The sequence below is a fragment of the Astatotilapia calliptera genome, chromosome 23, assembly GCF_900246225.1.
Source record: "Astatotilapia calliptera chromosome 23, fAstCal1.2, whole genome shotgun sequence".
Classification (NCBI taxonomy): Eukaryota; Metazoa; Chordata; class Actinopteri; order Cichliformes; family Cichlidae; genus Astatotilapia; species Astatotilapia calliptera.
The window spans coordinates 12,031,056-12,047,883 of NC_039323.1; the positions used below are offsets into that span (position 1 = coordinate 12,031,056).

The window sequence follows — 16,828 nt, forward strand, 5'->3', positions numbered from 1 at the left end:
TTTTTGGCACTAGTCGCTCTCTATACACAGCCAAACTCCTATGCTTATTTTATTTTATTCTACTTCAATTGTGTCCATTTGCAGAATAATAATAAAATGGAGTCCAGAAGAGCTAAAGCTTGGAAGTACTTACATTACTTTGAGTTTGATTCCGTAAAAAGTCACAAAAACTTCCTACTGGGGAAGGTTCTTGTTGGCTTTATTTTGTGGCACCAACTAACCCCCATACATGGAGCAGGCTCTTACAGCATTCCACGGGCTTCGTTCTGTTGGAACTAACTGTTCTCCGTACTTTGGGCAGGTTCTTCTTGTTTGTATCTTGTGGTAATAACTACTCTCCATAAACGGAAAAAGTCCTTATGCTGCGCTTTTCTACTCTGCCTGAGCACTCAAAGCATTTTATTCAACGTGTATTATTCGCCCATTTACACAAACACTTTTTCCATCTACTTTTGACAGATTGATATCGACTCCGCCTTGGGGTACTAACCACCCACCATACTTCGAGCAGATTCTTGTTGGCTGTGTCTTGTGGCACTAACCGCCCTCCATACTTTGACAGACTTCTACGGCACATTCCTCCGACTGCACCTTTTATCCTCGGAGTTTCGGCCCTAGCGGAGGAGTCCAGCACGGCAGCTCTTTCAGTTTCCTGTTGAGTTTCCCTGTTTCAGGGACAGGAACTCCCAGCTCTGCTTCTGTCCCCCGCCCATGATAATAACACGGACCGAGGGCAGGACGCGATTCTTGGATTAAAGCCGTCCAAAGTCGGGACTTCCAGGGTCGCGAGAGGGATAACTTCCCAGCTTTATGGCGCTGTAGTCGGGTTATAAAGGCACAAGTTTTCCCTGCAAACCAACAACTCCGGGTGAGTAGAAACGATTGATCGCAGAGTTGGTTTCCAGCTAACTCGCCCACGGCTGGAAAAAGAAAAAGTTGTGCCGCTTCGGTTCGGCAGTTTCCTCCTTGTTGGGGCTCCATGCGGTAAAAACAGGCTCGGATCTAAAGATAATCAGCTCTAAGGAGGTGAACAGCTTGTCGCAGAGCCGTTTTCCTGCTCGAGGCCCGAGCTGTGACTAATCTCAGGCCACGGCACGAAGAGCCATTTTTACCGCAGAGTCCTGTTGGAGGCAGGACAGCCTCACACCAAAGAACCGCTTTAATCACACACTGTCATCGCGTTTCATTACCGACGAGTTAATTTTACTTGATAAAAGTAACACCTGGACTTCAGAGAGAGGCACCGGGAGTGAGAGCCGGGGTCAGAGATTTAAAACGGTCAAAGTTTTTCACTTTCAAACTAAAAACCGCCGAGTTTAAAACGTGAGGCTTAACATTTGGGGTTTTTCTCGACTTTTTCTTCTTCTGTTTTTTCCTTTGGGAATTACAGTCAGGAGAGGTGTGTTCAAGAACTATCTGTATTCCCCTGTGTCCTGATGCTGCATTCACGGTCCAGTAAATCAACTCAGTCATCCTTTGAACGCGTTTTAGTTAGGTATTTTGGTTTATTCGGCGTTTGGAGACTAAAGTTGAAAGTTCCAGAATATACCCCCCAACTGTGCTGACACTCACTGCTGTGTTCATGTGTTGAAAGAGAAATGATGTCTCGGTTGCTCAAACTGATGCTGGAGTTTGATCTACAGTTGATGTACAGTTTACATTCTGCAGAGACAGTGAGTTCAACTTTACTCAAATTTCTAATTTTGTTGAATTTTTTATCAGACAACAAAATAAACAAAATTATTTTTTTAACTTGATATTTATTTCTATAAGACAGCATAAAATATAAATACTTGCTAAAAAATCATTCTAAGCTATAAACTATATTACATATTTTAATACTCTGCAGTGTCAGGCCCTCCTTCCTGTTTGAGCTTCTATTTTATTCAAAAGAAGCAACCAATAAGCAAAAACAAAGCGCTCGTTTGCACCATGCCTGAGATAAAGTAGATATAAAAACCGCATCATAGAGGATGACACCAGATGAATCACTTCAGAACCCTACATGTGATCATTAACCTACACAATTCAACAGAAAAACAAACTGAAACCTTTTTTGGGGGTGGAGATAAAAGTAGAAAAACTAAAATAATATGTTTGCATAAGTGTGTGCACCCACCTATAAATGTGGATATGGGTGGGGATAATTAACCAAGCACATTCAGATTAATGCCAAATAGTCAGAGGACATTGACTCTGATTTAAAATCAATTTTTTGCTGCTCTCAGATGGTCATCAATACCTGAAAAAAACATGACACAACAGTGACTTCACCAACAACTAAAAACTGATGAAAATATGATTCCAGATGGTTTGTTTGGTTCAAAAGCAACACTGCACATGACCACAGAACAGCATACCTATGGTGAAGCACGGGGGAGGCAGTGTCATGCTCTTCTGTGGAGGGACCTGAAGAAAATGCGCTGAATTCTGCAATAAAATCAGTTGCCCAACACAGTTCCTGTTTAAGGATCCTCGTATTTATGCCGTTAGGTTATTATTGAAGTTTCTCACTCTTTTTTTTTTTTTTTTCCTTATGTGTGTGTTTTGTTTTGTGTGGTTTTTTTTTTTTTTTTTTTTTTTTTTTTTAGTTGAATTGTACAGGTTAAAGGTCACATTAATGGTGGAAAAGGTCCTGAAGTGATGTATCTTGTTGTCATTGTTTTACATCACAAAACCCTGGCATTCTAACAGGGCATCGGTTACAGGACATCGGTTATTATATAGAAATTATATCTATATTTAAATACTTTCTATAGAAAGTTCATATAATCGTACAGTAATTTTCAGATCTATTTCAATTCAATTTCACTTATACAGCGCCAAATCACAACAACAGTTGCCTCAAGGCACTTATTATATTGTAAGGTAGACCCTATAATAAAACACAGAAAAAAACCCAACGATCAAATGACGCCATATGAGCAAGCACTTTGGCGACAGTGGGAAGGAAAAACTCCCTTTTAAAAGGAAGAAACCTTCGGTAGAACCAGACTTGGGGAGGGGCGGCCATCTGCTGCGACCGGTTGAGGTGAGAGAAGGAAGACAGGATAAAAGACATGCTGTGCAAGAGAGCCAGATCGTGGGGGCGATCGTGGCTCAAGAGTTGGGAGTTCGCCTTGTAATCGGAAGGTTGCCGGTTCGAGCCCCGGCTTGGACAGTCTCGGTCGTTGTGTCCTTGGGCAAGACACTTCACCCGTTGCCTACTGGTGGTGGTCAGAGGTCTGTGTCTCTGCCAGAGTCTGGCAGCCTCGCCTCTGTCAGTGCGCCCCAGGGTGGCTGTGGCTACAATGTAGCTTGCTATCACCAGTGTGTGAATGTGTGTGTGAATGGGTGGATGACTGGATATGTGTGTATTGTGGGATGAACTTCATATAACAGAGCACCTTTCTAAAGCCATTGAAAGGGCTTTACTGGGAATATTAAAACATTGGGGGGTGCTGTTAGGATTTGTAAGGAGAAAGAACTGCCCTGTTTGTCACAGCTTTGTTATTACTCTTTTTATGAAGTGCTTTACTTATCAGTGTGTGCTGGAAGATGTGGCGGAAGGAAGGAAGGAAGGCAAGCGGGAGGGAGGGAGGGCTGGTGATGAGGCAAGATAGTGTGAGTTAGACTACATCTAATGTTGTTTTGGTAGAAGCTGCCATTTTATTTTATTTTTGTGATCCTGTAAGCCTTTAAATAATAAACCTCAGGTAATAGATTATAGCAAACTGTTCACACTGTAACATAGCAGGAAGCGGCTGAGAGGCTTCTGTGTTTTATATCTGTTAACTTCTGCAGATGTGAATCTGTTGGCCCTCTTAAGACAGAATCACCTTTATGAAAAAAATCTCTCCATCTTTTGCTAGTAAAAGTAAACAAGTAAGTAGGGTTTGCAGTTTGAGGCTTGACCTTCATTCTGGTAAAACTGGAAATGGGGGCAGTGAAATGTGTGAAAACCATAGATGTAAATACAATATATAAGGTAAAAACGTAGTTTGTGTAATTCTAATGAGCTTGGAAGTCAAGTTTTGGTTTGAGCGTCTTTATCCTTCAGCAGAGTCTTAAGTCTCTGAGCAGCTCTCTGTGAGGATCTTCAGGAATAGTTCTCCAGGCTTCTTGAAGGACATTCAAAGCTCTTCTTTGGATGTTTCTGCCTTTTGTTCTGTTATCTGTCAGGATGATCCCACACTGCTTCAGTGATGTTGAGGTCTGAGCTCTGGGAAGGCCCATTCATGACTGATAGTGTTCCCCTGTGTTTTTTCTATCCAGGTATGCTTTCGCTGCATAGGGTAGTGTGTTTGGGATAATTGATGAAGCCGTTGCAAATTAGATACTTTCCAGATGCTCCGTCGTGGATCATAATGTGATGGGACTTTTCTGTAACATCGCTATCACCACTGTGTTTTACAGATTGCTGTAGTCGATTACCTTTGTACCCAAAAATGACGATTATTGTACCATTTGGCCAGGGGGTTAGGGTTAGAAAGGCCTTCTAATTTATTTATCTTTTAATGTTTTTACCCTGTGGTATAGAAATGGTAACAAGTATTTTCCTTAGTCATAATAATTTATCATAACGACACTACTCAAGAATCAAGATTAACTCGCGATTTTTGCAAAGTTCTGTAAGTCAAACAAAAAGCAGGTTATCAGGAAATCAGAAAATAAAATACAGAAGACAAACACGATCCAGCCTGCACAGACACGAGGATCGCCGTGTTTGGGTCGGGATGATGTTGTAGGTGTCGTGCAGCGAGGATATTTCAAAGATGATTTTCAGGGGCGGATCTGGAGAAATTTTCTGAGGGTGGTATGGAAATCAGATGGGGTGGCAAAATCAAAGCCCTTTTTTTTTTGTTACACATATGAAAATGTTAGATTCTTTAATATGTGGTTAAAATACACATATACATGTGTTTCATATAAACCTAGCCTGTAACTTTTATATTGGCTTTAGCCCCAATAATTAAACACGTCAGTTACATTAAAAAATGCAAATTTTTAGGTTACTATGTAGCCCAGTAAGTATAAAATCCAGAAAGCTACACAACATGAGGTGGACCAGTTAGAAACACAAGTCTAACTTAAGTTTCACCATCTTTTATTAGAAATAATTACATTGTTACATGCTTACGTTTACACAAAATATCAGAAATCTGCACGATCGGTTGCTACTGACAACAAGAAACAAAGCTGTTTCCCATTTTTAAGGGGGGCAGTATGCAATATATTTAGTTTTATCATTTATATTCATTGTTAATTGTAGCTAGGCTCAAAGGGTTAATGTTAGCTTATTGTAATAAACAACACTGTCATGTGCAAAATGAGGGTGGCACTTTGGGTGGCAAGCGATTATCTGCTGGCCCCACAGTAGATCCGCCCCTGCTGCTTGGACGGATGGATCAGCTAATTCGACTGCCAGATTGATTCTGCACTGATAACCAAAAGCTTTGTGTTGTCACCTGCAAATAAGAAAGTGCAAAACTGTTTTCACACCTCTGTCATGAAAAACATCTCTGACTTCCTTCAGGCTGGTACTGTTTCATGCACCCAGCGAATGGCGTTAGTCGACGCAGCTGTGTTGTTGCCTGGTTGCCATGTTTGGAAACACATGTGAGCCTGATGTTGTGCAGGGTTTAGATTTACATCTGTTTGTTTTTTCACTTGAGAGGAATATGAAGCGTATGTGGCTTCCTCCCTGCGTGCTGATGTGAAAATCCTCTGAGAGTGTGATCCGCTGCTCTTTGTTTAAAGTGTTTTTATCTTTTTATGTGACGTGTGACAATTACACTCCAGCAGTGCCAAGCATACAGTCAGAGAAACTGATGCTTCCTTCTTTTAAAAAAGAAGGCTGCACAGCTGCTGTTTGCAGAAAATAACATTAAAAGGTCATTTTACAGGAAAAACACATACTTCCACTTTTCTTTTCTTCTAATTCCACCTCTAAATTTTTATGTTGGCATCTCCTAGAGTGGCTTTGGTTGATTCACAGCTCAAAATAATCCTCCTTTATCTGATAATTTAGCATTAATCTCAGTCTCTGTGTAAAATGAGCCGTTAGCCCCCCCTCCCCCAAGATAACTTTATTCTGATTGGCTGCCTCTCACAAGCAGAAGGTTTAAAGAGCTGGTGAGTGGGAGGGAGATGATCGTATTAGGGATATCCCCTCTTTGTGACCTCGGAGGTTAGAGAGTTGAAAAAACTGCGGTGACGCTGTAGGAAGTCCGGTGAATTTTTTATAATTTCATGCACAGCCCACCTACAGTTGCTCTTTGCCCTTCAAACATACAGGCAGTTTTCTTTGGGATCAGCACTTTGCCAGATTGTACCTCTTGTTTCTTTCTTGATTCTTTTCTCGTTTATGATAATTGCTCGGCTGATGTTTAGCTTGCGTTTGCGTCTGTCTAGCGCACCTCGGCCACAAGCTTGATGGTGGTTTTAATCTTCTTATTGCGCTGTTACGCCTGCAGACACATGGTGTGCAGCTTCAGGAGTGTGTGCAACAGCTCACAAACTAACAGGCTAAAATAACGCTTGTATGAGGACATAACTCTAGACATGTTAACAGGAACTGTGCACTGAAGTCAAGGTTCCTTTTTTCTTACATACAGGACATGGTTTCCCTCCTGAGTTAAAGCTGATCAGCAGACTCAGCAGCAGTTGTTCTTTGTGCTTACATCTTTTTTCCCTCTGCAGCAGTTTTTCAGTTAAAAAAAAAAAAGATCTTTGTTGAAATTTGCATCTCCTTTTTTATTGGTTACTTTCGATTTTAGTGGACATGAGGGTAAATTAGGAGTTCTTCCCCCGTACTGAAGTCGACCACGCATCACATGCTCTCTCTGTGGTTTATACTTCCCTGTTTTGCCAGTTTTTGATGACTGATCTGTAGTCTGTAATGGTGCTTACTTAACTGTTGGCAGTTCATCTTTGTTTGGCTAATTTATAAATCATCAGCTCTTTGCATTTATTCCCAGCTGACTTCCTTCTGTTTTTTTGTAAAACTATTTTTCAACGAGCCAAATCTATTTTTACTCCCAGGTCAAGAAAACATTTAATAAGAGCACAAGTTGCATAGAAATGTATTTCTTGTGCTCCACCTCAGTGTAGCTAAAGTAACAGGACTGCATTTTTGCGTTGGTTGGCTCTGATATTAAAAAAATGACTGTGAGATTGCAGTGCAATCAATGAAAATCAATGCTGTCAGTCAATATGAATTCAAACTCTGACTGCTGGCTATTGCAAAAGTCAGCCTTACAGATATTTTGTTCTATGTTGAAAGCAGTTATTTTTTAATAAAAACTGCAATAATGTCACAAACCTCAGTCATTTTGTCGTCTCAGATTTCTTAAGAAAAGACAACGTGTCACCATCTAGACTGTAACTGTCTGCCTCTTCCTCTTCCCATGGCAGAAGTTTCTAATGATGAGCTCAGTGTTTGGACAGTAATCCCTGACTGCTCTGAGCACCCAATTTATCACATTTTGCTCTACTTTTTGGATCTCTGTGATGTCAGAGAGAGCTGATATGTTTAATGTGGTAATCTAAGGATCAGAAGTTCCACTTTCCTGCTACTCAAATTATTTGTCAGAGGCATCCAGTCACAATAAAGCTAGTTTAAAGACGGGGATTCCAAACTCACCAAAACCAGACTAGCGGCAGTCCAGTTCTGGGAAGGAAGGGGAGCTCAAACGGTTTGTTTCACTCACTGAGGCTCCACTGAGATAAAAGAGGATTTTTTTGGGGGGGGGGAGAGAGAGATCTGTGAATTATGCAAAGCTATTGTATAGTTAAACATTTTTTAAAAAGTGGAGGTGAAATGTTTTCAAAGAGACACTTTTTTTTGTTTTGTTTTGTTTTGTTGTGAAACTTTTTATGCAGTCTCATTAATGTGAGGAAGTCTAAACAGTGCCAAGCAACTATTTGTGTATGTGCATCAGAAGAGCAGCTGCACATGTTCTATAGATATCACTATGGAGTGCATGCCTTAGCTTGTGTTCCACCATCCAGGTCTTTGGTATGCATTTGATGATGAATATAAGCTTATCACAAAAACTAAGAATATATGTTGTTTGAAAATTCATTTGTGGGTTGAGCAGCAGAGTTAAGTGGGCTGTGCCAATGCTAAACAACATCATTCTGCTACCGACACGTGTTTGGTGTCGTTTATTGGTATGGTGACCAAGTTAGTGATCAGCATGAGGAAGAGGTGCACGGTTGTTATGGTTCTTCCATATGCTGCTGAGGCCTTTTAATTGAATAAATTGTGAATATGTCTTGTTTCTTTAGACTTCAAACATCAAATTCAATAAATGACACCAAAGGAGATGATAACTCTGACACAGTTGTTTTATAATTTTGTGTATCTGACTGTATTAAGATTAATGAGCTTCTATTGTTCTTCGGTGTTGGATGACAACACTGAAGCCATGATTAAATGTTCTTTTCTTAGCATCAACCACCAAATATCCCATGAGTCATACGGGTGGGGCCGTGGCTCCAGCTCACCAGAACAGTTTACAGATTTAGACGAACCACCCCAGCTGACAGTTATTTCCCAAATCACCACCCAAACAGTCATTTCATAAATCCTGATGATACTTTCAGCCTTTAATTTTAAATGATTTGTTTTGGGTGGGGGTGTCATTACATCTAAAATCAATAAAATATGGAACATTTGTGATGTTGGGCTTGAAGGTTTACCTTTTGAGATGATGATGATGATGATGGTGATAACACATCCCATCATACTCTGAGGTGGTTAGAGGGGAAAAACATGCGGAACTAAAACCAGATTTAGTGTTTAGATTGTGACTCTTGGAGTGGGTTTAAAATTAATTTGGCTGCAGTTTCTAATGGAGCTTAAATTAGTTTTTCAGCCCTGAAAGTTTCATGTGCAGATGCTCTGAGGCGTGTAACCTGGAAAGTATTCATCGAATGAAAGTAAACTTTTGGATGGCACAAAGAAACGCAGTCAAGTTGCCGTACACAAAGAATCGGCTGATTTTTATGCTGATGCAGACTTTTAAAAATCTATTTAGTTGCGTATTTTTTTTCCCCACTGTATGTTTCCATCTGCTGATCAGCAGCTCGGTGACCCCTTCGGTGATCCCGCACACGCTGTGACCGCTGAGCTTTTGTTTTGGTGGTCAGTTGGTGTGAATTGTTGGACTCGCTGTCAGTTCTGATTGCAAAAGGTCTTTTGATTGTTGGGTATCAGTGACGTTAGACAGTCAGCAGCAGTGAGAATGCAAAGCAAAGCAGAGCATACCAAACACCTCCTAATTAGAGCTGGGCAATATGAGATTTTTTTCATATCACAATATGTTTTTTTCATTTCAGGCGATAACGATATCTATCACGATATAAGCCAAATAACTATATTTGTAAGATTTAAATGTGCCGTTGCTCACAAGTAAAATGTGAAATAATCAGCAGCTTGTTTTTATTTAAATATTTATTTCCCATAATAAGTTCAACAGGGTAGATGTACTTAAGGAACATGAGACTTTTTCAGATAAATAAAGGCAAATATTGCAAACTACACAAAAGGCAGCCGCTAAAGCGTTTAAGTTTCAAAATAGAACAAACGAAACAGACTAAATTGTCAATTCCACTTAGAAACAAAATATTAATTCTAAAAATAAATCTTAGTTTGTTTTACAGAAGAACAGACAAAACTGACTAACTTTTGTCAATATCACATAAACTGAGAACTAAAAGGAAATTCTCAATCTCTCCTTGTTGTATAGCTGAGCTTTTCAAACAGTTTTAACAGTTACTTTAGTCTGACAAAAGCCGAATGACGAATTAGCGCTTCCAGTCAGAGACTGAGGCTACGTCCACACGTACACGGGTATTTTTGAAAACTGAGATTTTCCGTTTTCGTTTTAAAAAATAATCCCGTCCACACATAAAGGCAGAAATGAAGGAAAACGCTGCTATGAACATGCCAAAGCAGCAGGTGGCGCTAGATTCCTAACCGTGCAGAAATGTTGGCCAATCAGAAGTCTAGAAGCCTCGGTGGGAAAAAGTAAACAAAGCTGGGGCATAGAAGCAGAACCGAGTCGTATGTGTGGAGGGACAGTAACTGTGTGTATATGTAAGCATTTAAACACTGCAGAGAGTAGAATTAACAGTATTGTAGAAATTCATTTCACCGAAACAATAACATGGCGCACAGTGTGACGCATGCACCAGTTTATTGTATTTCCAGACTTGCTTTCGGCACAATTTACAGTGCACGCTACTCTGTTTTTTGTCAGACTTGAAATAGCCGAAATACCTTCACACTACGGAACTTCTATGGCTCTTCCGTTCGACAATCTCTCCGGCGTTGGAACCATCATCTGTTTTCTCTTCGGTCACGCTCGGTTGATTTTTCTAGTCGGCGCACTCATTTCCTCCATTACGCGCTGGCTCCATTACCCGCTGGCTGCTTCCCAAACAAACACACGTGCGGCTTGGCACTTGTGCTGTACGTAACAAGTCACGCGACGTGACGCTGCGGCTGTGATTGGTTCGGCTCTGCGCTACTTAATTTGGATTGGCTGATCTTTTTTTTTTTTTTTTTTTTTTTTTTTTTTTAAGAGGACAAGAGCGACGAGGTCTATCGCGATAGCTTAATTTCTCTATCGAGTAAAAGTTATATCGCGATACATATCGTTATCGTTCTATCGCCCAGCTCTACTCCTAATACAGCTCATCTGTCCACTTTTAAACTAAATCTGTTGACCACATGCAGCATCAGGATGCATCACAAAAACACTAAATACACAATAATAGAATTAAAATAAGCCTAAAATCTTTCAAAAATAAATTATAGAATGAATTCAAATTATAGAATCGATTAAAGTGACACGCAAAACTCGAGAGGCATCAGCAGAATAAATGAAATATAATTATACACTTGAAGGTTTTGGGAACAACACAGAAATAAGCTCAAAGTATAAAAAATCAAAAACATTTCTCAGAAAGCACTAAATTAGACACTAAATACGTCTGTAAAAGTTTTAAAAAGGAAACGGGCTCTGACGAACCAGAGTTTGTCAGAAAGCAAACGGTCAAACAATAAAAAAATATCTTTAAAGAAATGAGCAGCCAGTGCAGTCATTGATGATGTATTTAAAAAAATAACTGGGACATGTGGCACACTATTGCGCTCATGAAACACAGTCCTGTGGTCAGATGGGTGAGGAGGTTTCTTCCTGTTAAAAGGGAGTTTTTCTTTCCCACTTTCGCCAAAGTGCTTGCTCATAGGGGGTCATATGATTGTGTTATTGTAGGTTCTAGCTTACAACATAAAGCGCCTTAAGGCAACTGTTGTTATTATTTGGCACTGTATAAATAAAATTGAATGGAACTGAGGCAGGAAAATTGTGCCAAGATTAGCAGGTAAATAAAAAAGCTGCTGTCAGATTGGGGGGGCTGCTCATCGCCAAAGAAATGAATTTTGGTCAGTACTAATAGTAGATTCATTAAACTTTAAAAAAGGAGAAACTCGTCGCTATTTAATCTTATTTACTTAAACTTTGAACTATGATTCAACTGCATAAACTGGACAGAATGACGATGGACTTTTGTGGAGAGGAAAAAGGAAATGTTGCGCTGAAAGGCCGAACGAGAGAATCATTGTAAAACTGAATGTGGTAAAACAGTCTGACTTTCATCTCCATTATTTCGTTTTCACATTAGACACGTTTGTCATTGTAGCCGAGACAGTGACTGAAGTTGAACGTAATAGCCCAGTAGCCCAGTGAGATTGTTGTTTTCAGCGGTGCTGAGGTTATGATTCAGCAGTGACCTCGTTGGCTGAGGCTTTGGACAGGAAGTGTCCGGACAGTCTGAGGCTGTTGCATAAAGGGGAATCTAAACATGGTGTGAAGCTTCTCTGTCTGCCGCTGCATTGTTTCACTGTGTTTGAGGTCCTCAGTATGACTTTAGCAACCCCCCCACCCCTCCCTTATTCTGCTGCCTGCAGGCTGACAGACCGGCCGACAGGTTAATACCTGGCACCTGAGCTGCCTCCTGCAAATAAAATCTCTGCTGTCTTAGTTTAAGCCGTGTTAGCGGAGCTACTTTAGAGAATGCACTGTGGGTTAGTAGGTTAGTTTACCTCTGGCCTCTCAACATCTGTCTTGGTTTAGAGTTTGAACATTTGCCTATTTTAGCATGAGGGTAAAACAAAATCCAGACTTAAAGTCTCACAGCTTTTAGCTCTTAACGGACTGAATCCAAACTCCACCTCGAACCCTACATGGGCCACCAGTGACCTGGTGGATGATGTTTCTACCTGCACCAGTGCAAGACTAACGTTTGTAATCTGCAGCCAAACATCTGACATTACGCTCGGTGCCTGTTCATGTTTCTCTCAGGGTAAATTAAATTACGAAACAATAACTCATGTCACGTTGCACTTTATTAACAGTTTGTGTGACTTGAGAAACTGATAAGATAAGATAAGATAACCTTTATTAGTCCCACACGTGGGAAATTTGTTTTGTCACAGCAGGAAGTGGACAGTGCAAAAGTTATGACGCAAAAATTAGAATACAATAAGAATAAATACAGTACACAGCTGTACAGAATAGAATAAAATAATATACTATATACAGTAGAATAAAATAGAATAAAAATATACAATAAGATAAAAATAGAATACGAATGCTATATACAACTGAGTAAAAATACAACGATGCCAGAAAAGATTATTGCACTTAGTGTTATTGCACATGTGTGGATGTGTGTGTTTGTTCAGTTAAAGTCTTTGTTGTGGAGTCTGACAGCAGTGGGGAGGAAAGACCTGCGAAATCTCTCCGTCCCACACCGTGGGTGCCGCAGTCTCCCACTGAAGGAGCTGCTCAGTGCTGTCACAGTCTGCTGCATGGGGTGGGAGACGTTGTCCAACAGGGATGACAGCTTAGCCGCCATTCTCCTGTCACTCACCACCTCCACTGGGTCCAGAGGGCATCCTAGAACAGAGCTGGCCCTTCGGATCACCCTGTTCAGCAGACCACACCATAAAAGATAGCAGAAGCCACCACAGAGTCATAGAATTTCTTCAGGAGTGGGCCCTCCACTCCAAACGACCTGAGTCTCCGCAGCAGGTACAGCCTGCTCTGCCCTTTCCTGTAGAGGGCGTCTGAGTTATGAGTCCAGTCCAGTCTGTTGTTCAGATGAACACCAAGGTACCTGTAGCTGTCCACAGCCTCAATGTCCATACCCTGGATGTTCAGTGGTTGCAGTGGAGAATGCTTGTGCCTGCGGAAGTCTACCACCAGCTCCTTGGTTTTACTGGCGTTGATCTGGAGGTAGTTCAGCTGGCACCAGTCCACAAAGTCTTGAGTCAGTCCTCTGTACTCCTTGTCGTCCCCATCAGTGATGAGGCCGACTATTGCAGAGTCATCAGAGAACTTCTGCAGGAAGCACTGGGTGGAATTGTGGGAGAAGTCTGCAGTGTAGATGGTGAAGAGGAACGGAGCCAGAACCGTTCCCTGTGGGGCCCCCGTACTGCAGACGACCCTGTCCGACACACAGCCCTGAGTCCTCACATACTGTGGTCGGTCGGTGAGGTAGTCCAAAATCCAGGTAGTGAGGTGATGGTCCACTCCAGAGTTCTCCAGCTTGTCCTTCAGAACCGAGGGAAGAATAGTGTTGAAGGCACTGGAGAAATCAAAGAACATGATTCTCACAGTGCTTCCAGCGGTCTCCAGGTGAGCGAGGGAACGATGTAGGAGGTGAATGACGGCATCATCCGCGCCAATGCCAAGCTGGTAGGCAAACTGAAGTGGGTCCAGTGATGAGCTTGTTAGGCGCCGAAGCTGAGCCAGGACCAACCGCTCCAGGGTCTTCATCAGGTGGGATGTCAGAGCCACCGGCCTGTAGCTGTTGAGGTCCTTGGGGCGTGAAGTCTTTGGCACTGGTACAACACAGGAGGTTTTCCAGAGCTGTGGGACTCTTCCCAACCTCAGGCTCAGGTTGAAGAGGTGCTCCATCACCCCACACAGTTGGTCCGCGCAGGACCTGACGACCCTCGAGCTGATGCCATCTGGGCCCGCTGCCTTCTTGCCATTAAACCTCCTCAGTTCCCTCCTAAGCTGGGTGGTTGAGAGAGACAGGCTGGAGCCTTGTGTTGAGTGTGTATTGGATGCTGTTGTTGGGGGTGGGGGGGTCACGTCATGAGTCACGTCAGCCTCAGTGTTACTTTTTGTTTTAGTGCTATTGTCATTGCAGCTGCATGCAGGTTGGTAACAGTGTGATGAGCTACAGAGGGTGTCAATATGTGCAACCAGCATAAAACAGTAGAAGTATTTACTGTAACAGGCAATGGCACGTTTGACTTATTTCCTGTGTAGCTAAAGTGTTGGCTGTTAAAAAACATAAAACGGTATAAGATTAAGATGTTCTTTACTCTGAGGGTTTACTTTGGTTGTTCTAATGTTGCACTTGGTTGAGCGTTGAAGCCTATGGGACATTTAATGTTAATAACAGCTCTGATCGTATCTTTTGCCCCACATTATAATAACGGGAAAACTAAGCCTGGAATAAATCAAACTGAACTTCTTTTAAAGTGAGAAAAATATTAAAATACGACATCACTGGGCTGAACCACATGGAGTTCTTCGAAGGTAGAAAATATTCTGACCTGATTCAGCTGAAATCATCACAGATGTTATAATGAGCAGCAGTTTAAGTTTACTAATTATGTCCAAAGTGTAAATTTGTTTCTTTTCTTGTGCTTTTCAGCAGCATGACGACTGCAGTGACCTTAGAGGATGCTCTCTCCAACGTGGACCTGCTGGAGGAGCTGCCGCTCCCCGACCAGCAGCCATGCATCGAGCCCCTCCCCTCCTCCGTCATGTACCAGGTCAGTACTCAGGAAACCTTGAAGCACACTTCTTAACATAAATAATAGGAATGATGCTGGGTCACTACAAACATAAACATACACCCACATGTAAGTGCAAACATGTGCAGTGTATGAGCATACCTTATGGACACATTTAACCCACTGATTCCTCAGTGAAGTACATTTAACCGCTGTGAGAACCAGCAAGGTGTATCAGCAAGCTCCACAGATTCCAGAAATACGATGAAATCGCCCCGTTAGATATAATTATCTAAGCTAATGATGGCTTATTGTGGCCAGCTGTGAAGTGTTCAACATGAAGTTCAGAGGAGAAGAAATCGAAAGTGATTTGGTTTCAGTATACAGATGTTCTTTATCCGTGTGAGCGCTGTGATACGATGCTTACCTTTCATTTTCCGTCTTTCCATCACAGCCCAACTTCAACACCAACTTTGAGGACAGGAACGCGTTCGTCACCGGGATCGCCACGTACATCGAGCAGGCCACCATCCACTCCAGCATGGTACAGTACACTCGCTCTGATTTCAGATTGCTCGCTTTTGTCTTCTGACTTACTGGGAAAAATAAATCTGTCAGAATTGGGTCAAAGGCCTGCTGGAAACGGGGCCTGGGAAGGTTCCCACCATTTGGTGTTTGTCTGGCAGGCAAACACAAACAGGATCCAAACCCAGAAGGAAATGACCCGGGGACAGACGATGCTTTGTGTCCCATTAGCGAGGGATGATGGTTCGGGGTCTCTGCGTGCAGGCAGGGCGGGTTTCAATGCATGCATGCTTTGTTGTGAATCATTGTAGATCGTTTCTTTAATCGCTGATGTGACTGGTTTTTTTCATGTAGAACGACATGCTGGAGGAGGGGCAGGAATACGCTGTCATGCTCTACACCTGGAGGAGCTGCTCACGTGCAATACCACAGGTAATACCACAGAGCGCGTTACTGCTTTGGTTGTTCTCAGGGCAGTGAGTCAGTGTGTAGAGAGAAAATGACATCAGACATCTTAAGTGTATTTATTTTTGTTTTTCTCTACAAGGAGGAGTGCTGAAAAAAGTGAATGAATAAGTGAATGATCTAATTAATATATGCACACTGGTAAATTCATCAACAGAGGTACAAAATAATTGTAGATATCAAAAACAAAAGAGTAAAAAGTTTGATATTTTAGTTCTAATTTGCTTTTGGGTTAATTTGTCCTTTTTATTAATGCCATATTTTTTTCATTTTTTCCTCTTACCTTTGTATGTTCCAGTTTAAATGTATGTATTTTAATAGTTAATGTACTATATACCTTATTATCAGTATAACAGGAACTTTATTGGGTGTTGTTTGTTGAATTGCTTCCTTTATCTGTTCTGTTTGTTTCATCGTCACACTTTTATTATTTTTCACAATTTCAAAAAACAAACAAAAAAGAGAAAATATTTAACAATAAGCAGAGGAATAAGTGATGATGCAGCTTAAAGCTGAGATATCAGTTTGTCACATTTGCCAATGAACTAATTCAATTCAATTTTATTTATACAGTGCCAAATCACAACAACGCTCGCCTCAAGGCGCTTTATATTGTAAGGTAGACCCTACAATAATACATACAGAGAAAAACCCAACAATCATATGACCCCCTTTTAGCACTTTGGCGACAGTGGGAAGGAAAAACTCCCTTTTAACAGGAAGAAACCTCCAGCTGAACCAGGCTCAGGGAGGGGCGGCCAGAAGGAAGACAGGATAAAAGACATGCTGTAGAAGAGAGCCAGAGATTGATAACATGTATGATTCAGTGCAGAGAGGTCTGTTAATACATAGTGACTGAAAAAGAAAAACTCAATGCATCATGGGAATCCCCCAGCAGCCTAATTCATGCTTATTATTAATTTTGATGCTAACTGGGACTTTAGGTTTTTTCCAGATCATTTGAACTAAAAACAAAAACGGAATCATTATTTGTTTAATTCCTGTCTTTGGTGTCTTGTAGTGGATCTC

The 16,828-nt window shown here is 41.4% G+C and overlaps 1 protein-coding gene across 2 annotated transcripts in view; it reads left to right on the plus strand.

Annotated features, from left to right (window-relative positions):
* Positions 1–384: 384 nt before the first annotated feature.
* The window catches only part of cyfip1 (cytoplasmic FMR1 interacting protein 1), a 40,726-nt gene continuing 24,282 nt past the window's right edge, over positions 385–16,828 (plus strand). Inside the window, exons 1-4 of one of the 2 annotated variants that reach the window (XM_026157660.1) lie at positions 385–868; positions 14,731–14,848; positions 15,264–15,353; positions 15,689–15,766. In XM_026157660.1, the coding sequence (XP_026013445.1) occupies positions 14,732–14,848; positions 15,264–15,353; positions 15,689–15,766 (285 nt within the window). In that variant the 5' untranslated portion in view covers positions 385–868; position 14,731. Of the gene's footprint in view, positions 869–14,727; positions 14,849–15,263; positions 15,354–15,688; positions 15,767–16,828 lie in introns of both variants that reach the window. The other variant, XM_026157659.1, reaches the window with a different exon arrangement.